Source organism: Elgaria multicarinata, chromosome 11 (assembly GCF_023053635.1).
Source record: "Elgaria multicarinata webbii isolate HBS135686 ecotype San Diego chromosome 11, rElgMul1.1.pri, whole genome shotgun sequence".
Classification (NCBI taxonomy): domain Eukaryota; kingdom Metazoa; phylum Chordata; class Lepidosauria; order Squamata; family Anguidae; genus Elgaria; species Elgaria multicarinata.
The window spans coordinates 768,398-782,918 of NC_086181.1; the positions used below are offsets into that span (position 1 = coordinate 768,398).

The 14,521-nt window shown below is 41.1% G+C and overlaps 1 protein-coding gene across 1 annotated transcript in view; it reads right to left on the reverse strand.

Annotated features, from left to right (window-relative positions):
• Positions 1–6,057: 6,057 nt before the first annotated feature.
• Positions 6,058–14,521, reverse strand: part of ITGB3 (integrin subunit beta 3) — an 80,197-nt gene continuing 71,733 nt past the window's right edge. The window contains exons 14-15 of the mRNA XM_063138511.1: positions 9,546–9,712; positions 6,058–8,346 (exon numbers count right to left, since the gene is read on the reverse strand). Of these exons, the coding sequence (XP_062994581.1) occupies positions 8,278–8,346; positions 9,546–9,712 (236 nt within the window). The 3' untranslated portion in view covers positions 6,058–8,277. The remainder of the gene's footprint in view (positions 8,347–9,545; positions 9,713–14,521) is intronic.

A 14,521-nucleotide genomic window follows, 5' to 3' on the forward strand; every position in this document is an offset into this window, starting at 1 on the left:
CGTGGCGGAAGCAGGCCAGGTTTTGCGGTTTTAGGTCTCTTTTTCTTCGGCTTGTCGTGTGTAGTAGTAGGAGACTTAGCGTTTTTAGCTTTCTTTGCTAGCATTTTTGCTGTTGATACGGTAAGAGAACACTTCAATGTCAAGGGTTCAGTGCGTGACGCTGATGTCAAAGGTTCAGTCGATATCGAAGCCTGTAGGGGCGTGGTCGAAGTAGCCATTGTTTTGGGTTTGTCGACCTTTTGGAGTGTTTGTTTCCAGAGTTCAGCTTTAACCCTGTCTGCTCTGTGTCTTCTCATTTGCTTAGAAAAAGCTTGGCAGTGGTGATACGTTTCGACTACGTGCGATTCACCAAGGCACAGTAAACAGAGTGAGTGTCCATCCGCTGCAGGGAGTTTGTTGCCACAGCGGACGCACTTTCGAAAAGGTGCCTTAAGGGCCATGCAAGATATAGTAAGAGAGAAAGGAAATTTTTAACATTTTTTTTTTTTTTTTAGGAAGAAAGATGAAGAAAGAAAGAAGAACGGAGAAGAAGAAGAAGAAGAAGAAGAAGAAGAAGAAGAAGAAGAAGAAGAAGAAGAAGAAGAAGAAGAAGAAGAAGAAGAAGAAGAAGTAGAAGAAGAAGTAGTAGAAGAAGAAGAGAATGAATATAACTCAGCTACTCAAACTTTTAGGATGAGGAGGAGAAGCATTCCTGCAAGGCAGCAGCTAAGGCGGTCGCAAAGGAACTGAGAGGAAGGCGAGAACACGCGCAGTCATGCGCAGTGGATGGTGGGGGAGGGTTCCCGCCAAAAATAACTTTTCTCAGCTAGAGTGTATTTCCGAGGCAAAGCTCAGAGCCAGCGCAGAGCCCATAGTGTGATGCACAGAGACCACAAAAAAGAACTTGGCATTTATCCCGATTAAATTTCATCCTCTTGTTTTCAGCCCAGCACTCCAGCCTATCAAGATCACTTTGAAGTTTGTTTCTGTCTTCCAGGGTATTCGCTATCCCACCCAATTTTGTGTCATCTGCAAATTTGATCAGCGTTCCCTGCACCTTCTCTTTTTTTAAAAAAATAAATTTTTATTTTCTACAATACTTAAACATACAGCATTACAATAAAAAGAAAACAACATACTACATAAATGTTGAGTAAATATTGATTACATAATATCATATCTAAATAACATAATCAAACTTAACATATAAGTGCACCCTCCACCACGGGATCTCATTCCTGATTCCAAAATCTCATACTTTCTTCTGCTGGCGGTTTACCACTTCCCTTAGAAAACACAAATATTAGGAACGGTTTCCAAATTCCTTCAAAATCATTTGTTTTAGCTATACCTCTTCTCCATTTAATATTACAAGTCAATTTATCATTTATAGCTATGTCCCATACTTCTTTATATTTATTTATTTATTTAAGGATTTTTATGCCGCCATTCAGCCAAAAAAGGCTCTCACAGCGGCTTACAAAAGTATTTCTTGACAGTCCCTGCCCACAGGCTTACAATCTAAAAGACATGACACAAAAGGAAAGGGGATTGGGAGGGAGGAAGAGGAGGGGGAAAAGGAAAGCAAATTCAGGCACTACAATCTTAGTTGGAAAGTTCAGCAGTTTATACCATTCTTCAGTAGAATATTCCCCTTGAATCTTCCAGTTCCTAGCTACAATCAATCTTGCTGCCTTCAGCAAATTCGTTATTAATTCCTTAATTTCTTTTTTACATTTTAAATCTTCAAATAGTGACAGTAATGCAACTTTTGGTGTTCGTTCTATCTTCATTCCCACAATTTCTTCAGTCTTCAAAAACACCATCTTCCACAATTTTTGTACATATTTGCATTCCCACCACATATGTAAATACGTTCCTTTTCCCCCACATCCTCTCCAACAATTTGCTGAATGCTGATTATTTATCTTATTTAATCTAACCGGGGTTAGGTACCACCTCCATATAATTTTAAAATAATTCTCTTTTATTCTTACTGACATATTTCTGAACGATCTCTGCCTCCATAGTCCCTCCCAACTCTGTTGTCCTATTTGTATATTTAAATCTGTCTCCCAAACCATTTTTCCTGAGCTATCCATCGACCCTTTCTCCAGCAATATTCTATATATTTCACTCGTTAACCTTTTTGACACTATTCTTTCTCCCATATCCTTTTCTTTCTTAACTATTAATTCCTCAAACTTCGTCATTTCTCTACAATCTCCATTTTCTCTTACCCACTTTTTAGTCCACTGTTCTAATTGCCAATAATTTAACCAAGTTAATTTTTTATCTTTTAAAACCTCTTCCATCTCTTCTCTTGTATTCATTCCTCTTAACCATTCCCTTAATTTCATTTTATTTTTTTCTATTAAAACTTTACCTAATCTACTCTTTAATTCCTCCGGGAAATTTTTTAACATTATTACCGGTGACAAAGGGGAGCTGTTTGGAATCAGCTCCCCCTTATATTTACTCCAAATTTCCCAGTGAAACCTTAAGAGCGGGATACCTATACTTTCCACCCATTTTTTTCTTCCTTCCCTAAAAAATACATTTTCCAGATTGATCTCTATATTACTTGTAGTTTTATTTTCCATCCAATCTAATTCTCCTGTTCCTATAATTGCCTCCACAATATGTCTTAACTTATTTGCTACATAATATAGTTTAATATTTGGGAGACCCAATCCTCCCTTTTTTTGACTTAAATACCATTTACTCTTATTTACCCTCGCTTTCTTATCTCCATTACAATAATTATTTATGATATTTTGCCAACTTTTTATCTCTAATTCTGAAATTTTTATTGGTAACATCCTAAACACAAAATTGATCTTTGCTAAAATCTTCATTTTTATTAATGCTATTCTTCCAAACCAGGATAAATTTAATCTTTTATATTTTTCCAATTTTACTAAAATCTCTCTTTTTAAACTATTTAAATTCTCTTTCTCTAAGCTCTCTAAATTCTGTGTAATTTTAATTCCCAAATATCTAATCTGTTCCTTAACTCTCATTTCCCTTCCCTTTTCTTCCCAGTCCTTCTCTTCCTTTTTAGTATAATTAAATAACATTATCTCTGATTTGGACCAATTTATTCTTAACCCAGTAATATCCTCAAATTCTCTCAATTGCTGTTTAATTTTTCCCATCTTTCCTATTGGATTTTTGATGGTTAGCAGAGTATCATCTGCAAACATATTCAGCTTTATTTTTTTCATGATACCTATTCCTTCTATCTCCTCATCATCTCTTATTGCATTCGCCAATAATTCCATTACCATTACAAACAGGACCGGCGAGAGTGGACATCCTTGCCTTGTCCCTCTAGCTAGTCGTATCTTATCCATAACTCCGTCGTTCACTACCACTATGGCTGTATTTTGAGAGTATAGTTGTTCTATTATAGCTTTAAATTTATTTCCAAATCCCATTTTATTTAAAACCATCTTTAAAGCTTGCCAGCTCATACAATCAAAAGCCTTGAAAATATCCAATGCCAGAATTCCCGCTTTAATCTTAGACGTTTTTATCACCTGTATTGCATTCAAAACTCTTCCCACTAAGTTATGCATTTGTCTACCTGCTACAAATCCACATTGATCTTCCCCTATATATTCACCTATAAATTTATTCAACCGCCTTGCTAAAATAGTTGAAAAAAATCTTAGCATCTTGATTTATTAATGAAATAGGTCTGTATGAATCAGGGACAGTCAAATCTTTATCTGGTTTTGGTATTAAAATTATTAATGAATGTTCCCATGATTCTGGTGTCCTTTCTCCTTGCAATATGGAGTTGTACAGCTCCAATAATTTCGGTACTAGAAACGTTTTGAATGAATGAATCTTTATTGCTTGTTAGCCAACTAGGCCATTCGCAAACAAATAAAAGTGGCAAAATAACATATTAACATAATAACATAATAGCATATCCATACTCCATCACACCATAATCAGAAGAATAATACAAGCTAGTAATATAAAACTGAGAGTAGGCTCAATTGCAGTACCAGTACTGGCCCGTAAGTAAGATTAGTAAAACTTAATCCTATATGGCAAACAGTTTTAAACACCTTATAGTATTCTGATCCTAAACCATCTACACCAGGTGATTTACCCACTTTCAAATTTTCAATTACTTCTTCTATTTCTCTTTGAGTTATTACCTTCTCCATTAACTCTTTATGTTCTATTTTTATTCGCTTCTTTATATACTTTTCTATATAAACTTCCAACTTCTTTTTTTGAATATCCTTTCCCTTATATAATTCTTGATAAAATTCTTGATTTTTTTTTATTTTGCCCTTCATTATATGACAATAATTCCCTTGTTTGTCCTTCAATATTCCTATCCCATTCCTGGCTTTTTCCCTTTGTGTGAGTCTGGCAAGCAATCTAGAATTTCTGTTGCTATTTTCAAAATACTCCCTTTTCATATATATTAAATTTTTCTGAACTTCTTCTAAATTTAAATTTTCTAATTGCTTTTTCTTCGCTTGTATTTCTATTAATTTATGTTTATTTTTAAATTGCCAATAATCTTTCTCCAATTTCTTAATCTCTTCCTCCAACTTTTCCTGCTCTGCTAATTGTTGCCTTCTTAAATTGCACATTTCTCTAATACATATCCCTCTTGCTACTGCCTTCATGGTATCCCAAACTACTGCCCTTATCGTTCCTCCCTTCTCATTAATTTCCCAAGTCTCTGACAATTCCCTTTGCATTTTTTCTACCACTTTATTATACTTCAAAATTTTTGTATTTAATTTCCACCTAAACGCTTCTTTATAATTCTTTCTAACTGTAAACTCTAAACTTAACAATGCGTGATCTGTTACCTTTATTACCCCCGTTTCCATTTTACATACCTTAGTTGCAAGCTCCTTTGAAACAAATATATAATCTATCCTAGGGTATGTATGATGAACTGAGGAGTAATAAGAAAAGTCAGGGTTCGCCCCACTTAGTAAATGCCAGCAATCCACATAATCTTTTTCCTTTACTAATTTGTTCAATATAGTAATGTTATTTCTCTTTTCCGCTTTAGTGGGGTTTGACCTGACCATTCTATTGTCCATTACCATATTAAAATCCCCAGCTAAAATAACATACCCCTCCCTAAACTCCTCTATTTCTTTAAACAATTCCATATAAAACTCTCTATGTCTCTCATTGGGGGCATAGACATTGACTACTGTATATGCTTCCCTTTATCATAAGATATCTACCATTATCATCCTTTTTATAGTTTTTAATGTAAATCCACTTTTTTTAAAAATCAAAATAGCCACTCCATTTTTTGTTGTTGTCCCCAGTGACTTTTCATAATAAACTGACCATTTTGTGCGTATTTCGTTTACACCATCAAACTTTTGGTGAGTTTCTTGCAGCATAATAATATCAGATCTTTCTCTATTTAACATTTGTTCAATTCTCTTGTATCAAAAGATAAAATATGGATAAGAAAATTAAAGTATCAACGCTTAATGTCAAAGGTCTGGGGGCAGTCGTGAAAAGGAGGAGAATTCCCTGCACCTCTTCGTCCAAATCATTAATAAAAATGTTGAAGAGCACTGGGCCCAGGACTGAGCCCTGCGGCACCCCACTCGTTGCCTCTCCCCAGTTTGAAAAGGTTCCATTGATAAGTACTCTTTGAGTCCGATTCTGTAGCCAACTGTGAATCCACCTAATAGTTGTTCCATCTAGCCCACTTTTAGCTAGTTTGTTAAAGCAAACTAGCTTTAACAAACTTTTAGCTAGTTTGTTAAAGCAAAAAGCATTAAGATCTTAGTTCTTTTTTATGCGAACAGCCCCCACTACAGTGATTATTTTTAGGCTATATACATTTACCTTGGAGTAAGTCCCATTGATCAATAAGGCTTACTCCTGAGAGGACATGTATAGGATTTCCATGGAAGTTGCCCTTCTCTGTACCTTTTAGAATTCAAGAATATGTAGACTTGTCAGCGACATATTTATTAAGTAATATAATTTCTGTTGGTGTTAAAAACATCATCAGGGTAAAAGCAAAACAGACACACATAAATAAATAGGACAAGCCCACCAAGCTAGTGGTCCAAGACAATTTGATTTTATTTGCGTGTGCTACAGACATGACTTCACCACATCATTGCCACAAAGGACTTGTTTGTTTGACCAAATTTACACAGGACAGCCCTGCCCACCCCATCTCAATATACCCCTAGCTACAGAAGGGTGTCTCCCCATTTCCTGGCTCCATTCCATCTACAAATTCACACCAGTTGGCACCAATGCACATAGAATTGGGAGTGGGAGAAGGGCTGAGAAATCCTGGGGAATAATCTCCAGGGTGAATATAGAAGGGGCAACTTGGTACTGTGTGAACTGTGGTTAGAAAATCCCTTAAAAAGGAACCCAACTTCTTCTAACAGTGAACCTGTGTTCAGTCACTCTCAGTAGATTGTAGATTGTATTGACTGCAGCACCATCTCATTTTCTTAATTCCAGAGGCAAATATTTGTGGTAGAAATGTGATGGGGGTGGATCCTGATCCTGTGTACATGTGACAAGCATTTGTAACCTTCCCTTACCAGATGCCCTCCAGGGAATACTCTTACGCTGGTTGGGTTGATGGGAGTTGGAGCCAGCTGGAAGGCACCCAGATGGGGAAGGCTGCAGTTGGGCAATGGAAGCGCTGGCATGAGTGGCAGGCTGGGAATCGGTAAAGGAAGGGGGCAGATGCCTGCTGCTGTTCCCATGTCTAGAAATGGCTGTGGGTCTCTAGAGGCTGGGCAGCTACAAGAGGATCTTTCCTGTGTGGACAGGCAGCAGTGAAAATACCTAATTCTTCCCAGCCCAAGGAGAGTGGGGGAGTCTTTCTACCCGTATTATACATATTGGGTAACAAAGGCACAGAGAAGCAGGGTACATTGGCTGCATTGCTTCAGCATGGCCTCTCCCCCTTCAACAAACTGGAGGACAAATTTGGAGGCAGATTTTTGGTTATGTAGGACACTTAAGTGTCATCTTTTTAAGGTGAATTTGTAGTTCCCTGAGTGAAAAACAAGAGTGAGGAGAACCTATCCACAGAGAGACTCGAATGAGTACATCTTGATGAGGAGTTTCCTGGTTTACTTTACATCCTTTAAACCAGTAATGGGGATTAAACTTGGGACCTTTTGTAAGCAAAGCATGTACTCTACCACCGAACTATGGCTTCTTCCCCAAACCCACCCCAACATAATCAAGTAGGTATGACGCATGCACTGAAAGTGTGGGATGTCGCATGATGGCGTAATTTAAACCAGGGGTTCCACTGTGGACCATGTGAAGTCATAATGCAAAAGGGAGGACCTTCAAGCGCGTGTCTTTTCCTCCTTCACCAAACAGCTCTTAGATACGTATGAATGATTAAGGTCACTGAATGTTCAAGCAAGCTTGAACACACAAACATCTCTTCCTAGAAATTAAATACCAGACAACTATGATCTCCCACTCTGGACATAAAAATAACAAGAGGTATATTCTAAAAATAGTATATAATACTCTGTCATAGTACAGTAAAAATTAGCTCAGCCTAAAATGGATTCTGGAAATATATTCTTCCAAGCCCCCAGAAAATACTTTTAAAAAAAATTCTGAGCCCATTTTGAAGTTCAGGTCCATCATCTCCTTTCCCAAAACTTTTCCATCTCTACTAGGAGTCAGGATCTATGGGAAATAGATTTCCCATGGATCCTTGCACTAGGAATGCTGACAAGCAGGCCCTGCAACAAGTCTTTCCAATGGCTAAAACACTCTGGATGGAAAACTGGCAGCAGCAAGAATACATTGATATCACTGGACGAGCCATCTCAAGCCTGCCCTGATAGGGAGGCTGAGCTGAGCATGGAGTGGGCACAGGTATTCTGAATTGGAGAACTTTGTTTCTGAACCCCTCAATTCCACCTTTCATTATGAGAACCCGTCCAAGTTAGATTATATACCTTAACATCCCTGCCGTTTAATTTTATTCTGTGTGACCTGTGACCCCTAGGGATTTATACAGTGCTGTTCCTACTGAACAATAAGTCCTCCTTTGTCCTTCAATTTATGGGTCCAGCCCACAGTTCTGGGTGAGCTGAGGTAAACAGAGAATCGTGGAAGAAGAATCATAATGCAAACATTCTTACATGACATTGGAAGAATGAAGAGCAAAGGCCCTTGAACAACTAGGGCAACAGCTGTTAAAATATCACAGACACACAACAAACATGCCAACACACTGTAAACATGAATAAAGAAGGTCCTGCAAGGCCCTGTCTGCCTTCACGAATTCCCACGGTACGTGATGTTGGTGAAAGTGGAGGTGGCTCCCCTGTACAATGGATTGTTCGCCTGGAACAGAAAAAAGTAGTGTAAAGGAGTAAAAACAAACCATATCTTGTACCTGCTAATTAACAAGCCATTGTCAAAGGATGCCTCTCCATCGGGGTGGGGAATCTCCAATCTTGGGCTTCTTCCATGAGCCCCATTTCCTAGCCTAGAGGCTACTTGAGGCTTGAGGGTAAATGGGGAGAGGATTCCCCTTGTTGTCGCCAATCACCAATCAAGGATACCAAGTGGATTCCAATTGGGAGCAGGAGAGCCTGAGTGACCCCACTGCTCATACTGAGGTGGTGCACAAAGAGAAGAGACTTGGCCAACACTTGCAAGAGCTCCTCCAAGAAGCACCTGAGTCTCTTGCCTTTGCATACTGCTTGCTGCCCCAGTCAGGATGGCAAGTGAAGGAGGCACCTAGCCGGTTGGACTTTGCCTGCGCTGCATTTTCACCCAATGGGAGAAGGCACAGGGAAGGCAGAGCTCCAGACAGATCATCCACCTGGCACACTGGCCAAGACTCAGCTTCCCCCCATGGAGAAAGCACGTGCACAGTGAAGCTGCCTGGCTGAAGTGCTGAGTGGCTCATCCGCCATGCGCCTTGGCTGGGAATTTCATGATGTCACGGGTGTGGCCCTGGCCCCTGACATCATTCGGTCCATGGTGGACCCCCATTTATGCTATAGACATAAAACTGGTTTAACAGTTGCTCTCTCACCCCAATGAGTCTTAGCTAGGAATCTCAAAAAATGCTGCAGGACCCTTTGTTCTCACAAAAATTACAAGTCCGGGATTACTATTTTTGTTTTTTGAGGAAACTGTAACAGGCCCAAAGCACATATTCCAAGGAGATAGATCTCCCCAGTGACATGTAGCTGCAAACATGTAGCTGTTTCTCTCCCACCTCTTGCAAGCCTTAGTCAAGGAAGCAAAGCAAAGGTCAGGAAATACCAATGCAATGGTTTCCAGTTATATTTTTTTTCAACTACATGCTGCTGGAGTAGATTTGGTTAATGGTAACCACATGTTTCCCAATAACATCTAGTTTGAGCCTAAAATGGGTAGAAATATGATACAAAGTTGTAGAGTGGACAACCGCAGTCAACATTAGGGACACAAGAGCAAGGAAACTGAACTATGCCCCACTGTAAAACTCTCCTTAGGAGAAAAGTCATGGGTTTGTTCTCTGCCCCATCCCACTATCCTGTATTTCTCACCGTATCCCATCGGGCCCTGGCCCGCTCTTCTTCAAATTTGGCAAACTCCCGCCGATCATGGATGGTAATAAGCAGTTTCCAGATGAGCAGGGCGGCCAAGCCAACAAGCAAGACGGCTCCAGTCACTGAAAGGAGAGCTACCAGGATATCAGGCCCCTTTGGACAATCTGTAGGAGAGAGGCATGCCATTATATAAAGCTACGAAGCTTCCTGCCCCACTCTGGAGCCCTGTGTTTCCCACTTTGGTACATCTAATCACACACATACACTTGATCCAGCTGCTACACCAAAGGAAACCTCTACTCAGGAGCAGCAATCGCCCCATACAGAAGTAACTTGCTCGAGTCACCTGGAGCAGTTATTCTGCAAACACTTTCGTGGGACCCTAACTCGCTGCCTCTCGGCATTGTTTCTGTTTGAACTTGTGGTGGGTAGGCTGGTCCAATTTGCAGCAGGCCCCAGCATATGGTTCTGGTTCACACACTGCAAGTTCAATGCCCTTTCATGGGCTTCTCTAAACAAGACAATCGTAGCACGTTTGTGACGGCCATTCATGAACGTTTGCAGGTCATTTGGATGACAACCTGAGCTTCATGCACATCTCCCACTCCTTCCCCTGGTTACAGAGTAACCATATGGAAAAGAGGACAGTTGTATAGAAAAGGAAATTTCAGCAAGTGTCATTTGCAGGCATGAAGCACAAGGTGAGAGTCCCTCTTCATCACAACAGTTAAAGCTGCAGGAGCCCTGCCCTCTTTTCATATCTGGTCACTCTAGCTGTAGAATAGAATACAACATTTATTTCTTACCTGCCTCTCCCTCTACTGTTCTGTGTTTTTTTTTTAAAAAAAACAACCTTGGATATCCTGATTCCCCAGAAATATCTCAAGCTTTCCTACTGTGTGCAGCCACTACAAAACACACCCACAAGAGGGTGCTATTCCATCCAATCCTATGACTGAGAGGCGGGTAAATGTTCATTTACAGGCCCTGTGGTCTCTCTTCTCCTCTTGTGTAATTTACAACTGCGCAAGAGAAGCAGGAAGCAAAGCACCAGTAAACGAACATGATTCCCTCTTGTGTGGCGCAGCGTCTAATTATGTCTGTGTGGTGGATGAAAGGAACAAACCAGAGGCATCAACTTAAATGGGTTATTAAATTGGCCACAACTTTATTGGCGGAGGCATAAGGGCGTGGATCGGGCAGCCCAACTGCTGTCTGATTCCCATTCCTGGCCTGCCGGCCTGCCAGGAGTGCTGGTGGTGGGTGGAAGGGGTAGAGGCCCACCACAGCACAGGCCACTAGCGTGAAGCCCCTGTCCCTCCACCCTGGATGGGGCACCCTTGCAGCCACGGTGCTGGCCTGGTCTTGGTGCCACACCCACCCCGATCCCTTAAGGGGATCCCACCATGGGGGAGCGGGAAGCCCAATCCCGCTCTCCCTCCCAAATTGATCCAGCCCAATGCCTATCACGCCTCACAAAGTTGTGACATGAACAATACAATTCCACCAAGACAAAAACAACAACAAAGATGTAGTTCAACTTATTTACACATGGACTAAACTTGCAACGAGGAAGGCGAAACCCCTGCCCCCTTCCTTGCCAATTAGAAGGCAGGTAAAATCCCTTCCCAGCCCCATTAACGGGCAACTGACTTCTGTCCACTGCAAGATCTGCTATTACCAGGGGTGGGGTGGGGAAGTCCGCCACGGCAATGGCACCAGCTGAACCTCGAGGACCGGTTCCTCTGCGCGCAGGCAGGCAAGGGCGGGAACCTGCTCCGTGCAGTTGCCTCCCCACATCCCCACGTCCCTGCTGAGCCAGTCGCCTTTGGATGGGCTCGACGCTGTCAGGCCATCGGGAGGTGGTGGTGGTGGTGCTGCTGCTGCACAGGCTCCTGCCAGCTCCCTTCCTTTCCCCGCTACCAGACCAGCGCCCGCCACAATGGCAGCTCCCCCGTAAGCGGGGAACTCGATGGATCTACAGAAGGCCCATGACTAAAATATGAAGTGATGATTTGCAGCCATTACAGAACTTTTAAATCGCACTTTCCCACAGTCAGCCCATACATTCAGCTGCTAGTCATTCACAGCTACACATGTATGTGAGATTCAGCTCTTAAGGCATTTTCTCCTGATCCCATTTTCAACAAGGTGAACCTGGACAAAGGGTGTTTTAATCTAGATTAAGGAGGAGGATCATACATTTGCCCCAATCTCAAAAATGCCACTGGAAGAGAATGAAGATTTAATGAAGATTTTCATGAGATGACACCCACTCACACCACCAACCCCACTATCATCTCATCCCTAATCTTATTTTATGCTTATATTATCTCAGATTTAGTGCTATAGCATTATATCAACCATAGGGGAAGCTCCCATCTACAGGCAGCCCAGGTCAAGTATTTAAGTAATAGAGAATAAGATTTAAGATGGTTATTGGCAAGACCTTCCTGGCAGCAAGATCAGCACAGCAACAGAGTAAGCAGCCCAGGATGACAATGGAACCTTCTCCATGGGATTTCTTAAGGCAAAGTTGGGCAATCATCTCTTTATAATGGCGCAAGCTATAGGGATCCTGTCCCAGCAAATGGTGCAGGTCTCAACAGCCTCTCGAGTCCCTTCAGCATTTTGATGAAACAATTGCTTCCATAAAATCCTTTTCAGAAAGCTTGCTCATTAGCACAAATATCCCCCAACCACATTATTCTGTTTGCTTTTCTGTTCCATTGGGTGCTTTAACAGTTCCAGAATGTCACAGGGACAGTGATGACTTTCATGATTTTTTATACTGTTTTTATGTGTGTGTGTGTTTTTAAATTGTATACTTTTAATGTTTACTATTTTAAAATGTTGTAAACCGCCCAGAGAGCTTCGGCTGGGGGCGGTATATAAATGTAATTAAATAAATAAAATGATTTCCCACCAGCATTAGCTCTTCTCAGACTGTTCTCCACTGTGGTCAGGCCAGGCTCCCTCAAAATCTGCCCAAGTCTCAATTCGGTGTCAACCTCCTACATGTAGCCTGAGTCACCAGCTATGTTTATACCCCCTGTGGCTAAGGATGACTTTGCATGCATTGTGCAATAAACAGCAGCTTTCGCATACTATTTTAGGGTTGGGAAGGCTTCTGGGACTTTGTTTAGAAGCCTGACAAAGAGTTCTATGTAAATCCAAAGCTTTTTCACCAATGGCAAATTTTAATTCAGAACTGAAAGATGCCAGAGTTTAAAAGTGAATGCATCTAATTGCCTCTTAGACAGAACTAAATAAAACTCTTCTCAAAGAAATACTGAATTCTATAATCTGAATTATGCATATCAAAGTTGGTGGTGATGATTTAACTCAAGGTTTTCTTGGGAAAAAAACATCATTTGGATCCTTTCCAGTGTGGGCTCAGGACTGAGATGGAAAGTGAGCCTGCCTTGCTCTAATTGGTGGATAATCATCCTAGACCATGAAATGGATGGGGAATGAACTCCATTAGTTTTGCTGGAACCCTTAGCAGCTTTTGATATCATCAGTCATGGTATCCTTCTGGTTTGCCTCACCAAGATTGGGGACAGACAGGCCAATCTATTTCCAGTTTGTGTCTGTTTTGCTTGCATTCCTTTGTACATCCATCCTATCCCATTCACACTAATTTGATTCATTTAAAAAATCTGCATGAAATAGATTATCTCTCAAGTTATGAATTTTTAAACATATTTTATCCTACATACACTTTTTATATGCATTTTTGTACATTTTTGAGCTGAGAATTGCATTCAAAATTTGGGGAACTGCATAATCCAAAGGGTATTTGTGCTCTGATCCATGCATCATTTGATTAGGTCAGCTCACTTTGAAATACAGACAGAACAAAGCAGTAGTTGTAGTAGTTTAACTTCTATTAAATCATTGCTCAAATGTCCTTGCCTTTTACTTTCACTCTCAGTAGATTCACAGAGATCTCTTGCTCTGCCTATTACATCCTTTTGCTTCATATACCTGGAATTCTCTCTCTGAACTTGTATGTCAGCCTTCCCATAATCAGTGTCATCCACATGTGTGGGAGCACAACTTCCATCATCCACAGCCAGTATGACCATGCTGGTTGAGGATGATGCTGTACTCCAACACATAGAGTACGCTGATGCATGTGGTGCCAGATTTCTCAGTTCCTTCAAATTCCTCTTCCCTTCCCACTTTTTCATGAAGTCTTTGGCTTAATCCTCATCCCCTACAGAAACAAAGCCTAAGCATATGCTACCTATGTTTGCACATATTCAACCTTTATTATCTTTGCATTTCCCATATTTCCTCACCATAAACTGAGATTACAAATTCCCTGTGGAAGGAACCTTTGTATTTTGCTTGTTTATGAAACTATCTAAAGTGCCATGTGCATCAATGCTACTTCATAAAAAAACATATCTCACCGTCTCAATTAACGTGGGCAAAGTCTTTCCAGATATATAATTGTTTGGCCCAGATTTATTTTTATTTTTTTGCAACTTTTGGCTGGGGGAACCCACCCTGAAGTTCACGGTGCTGCACAAATGCTTGGGTGGGGTGCAAGGTTCTCACTTTGGATGAGATGGCGAGGTTTCTCCTTTTTCTCCCCATTTTTATTGTAGGAAAAGCTAAGCTGCAGTTCCAAACAGCTTAGCTTTGTTTTCAGTTCAAAAACAAATACTTGCGCCCTTGCCACCCTCCAAAAGCCCCTCACCTTCTTCCCACCCACCCCCTTCACAGGGAACAAAGGTCTGGTGAGGATTGGGGCGGGGGGGGAAGAGAATGCTATTCAGTCCTAGTGATCACTTGGTAGGAAACAGCTTTAGGCTTTATTTTCAGCCAGGGCCCTCATGATCAGGCTTCCAAATCTGTTTTTGTTGTTGTTCTTGAGCTCTAGAACAGAAGTCTCTCCTGTCATGCCTTAGCTGAGAACTGGCTTTTGCTCCACACACAGAGGCTGAGCTTGAACCAAGTAC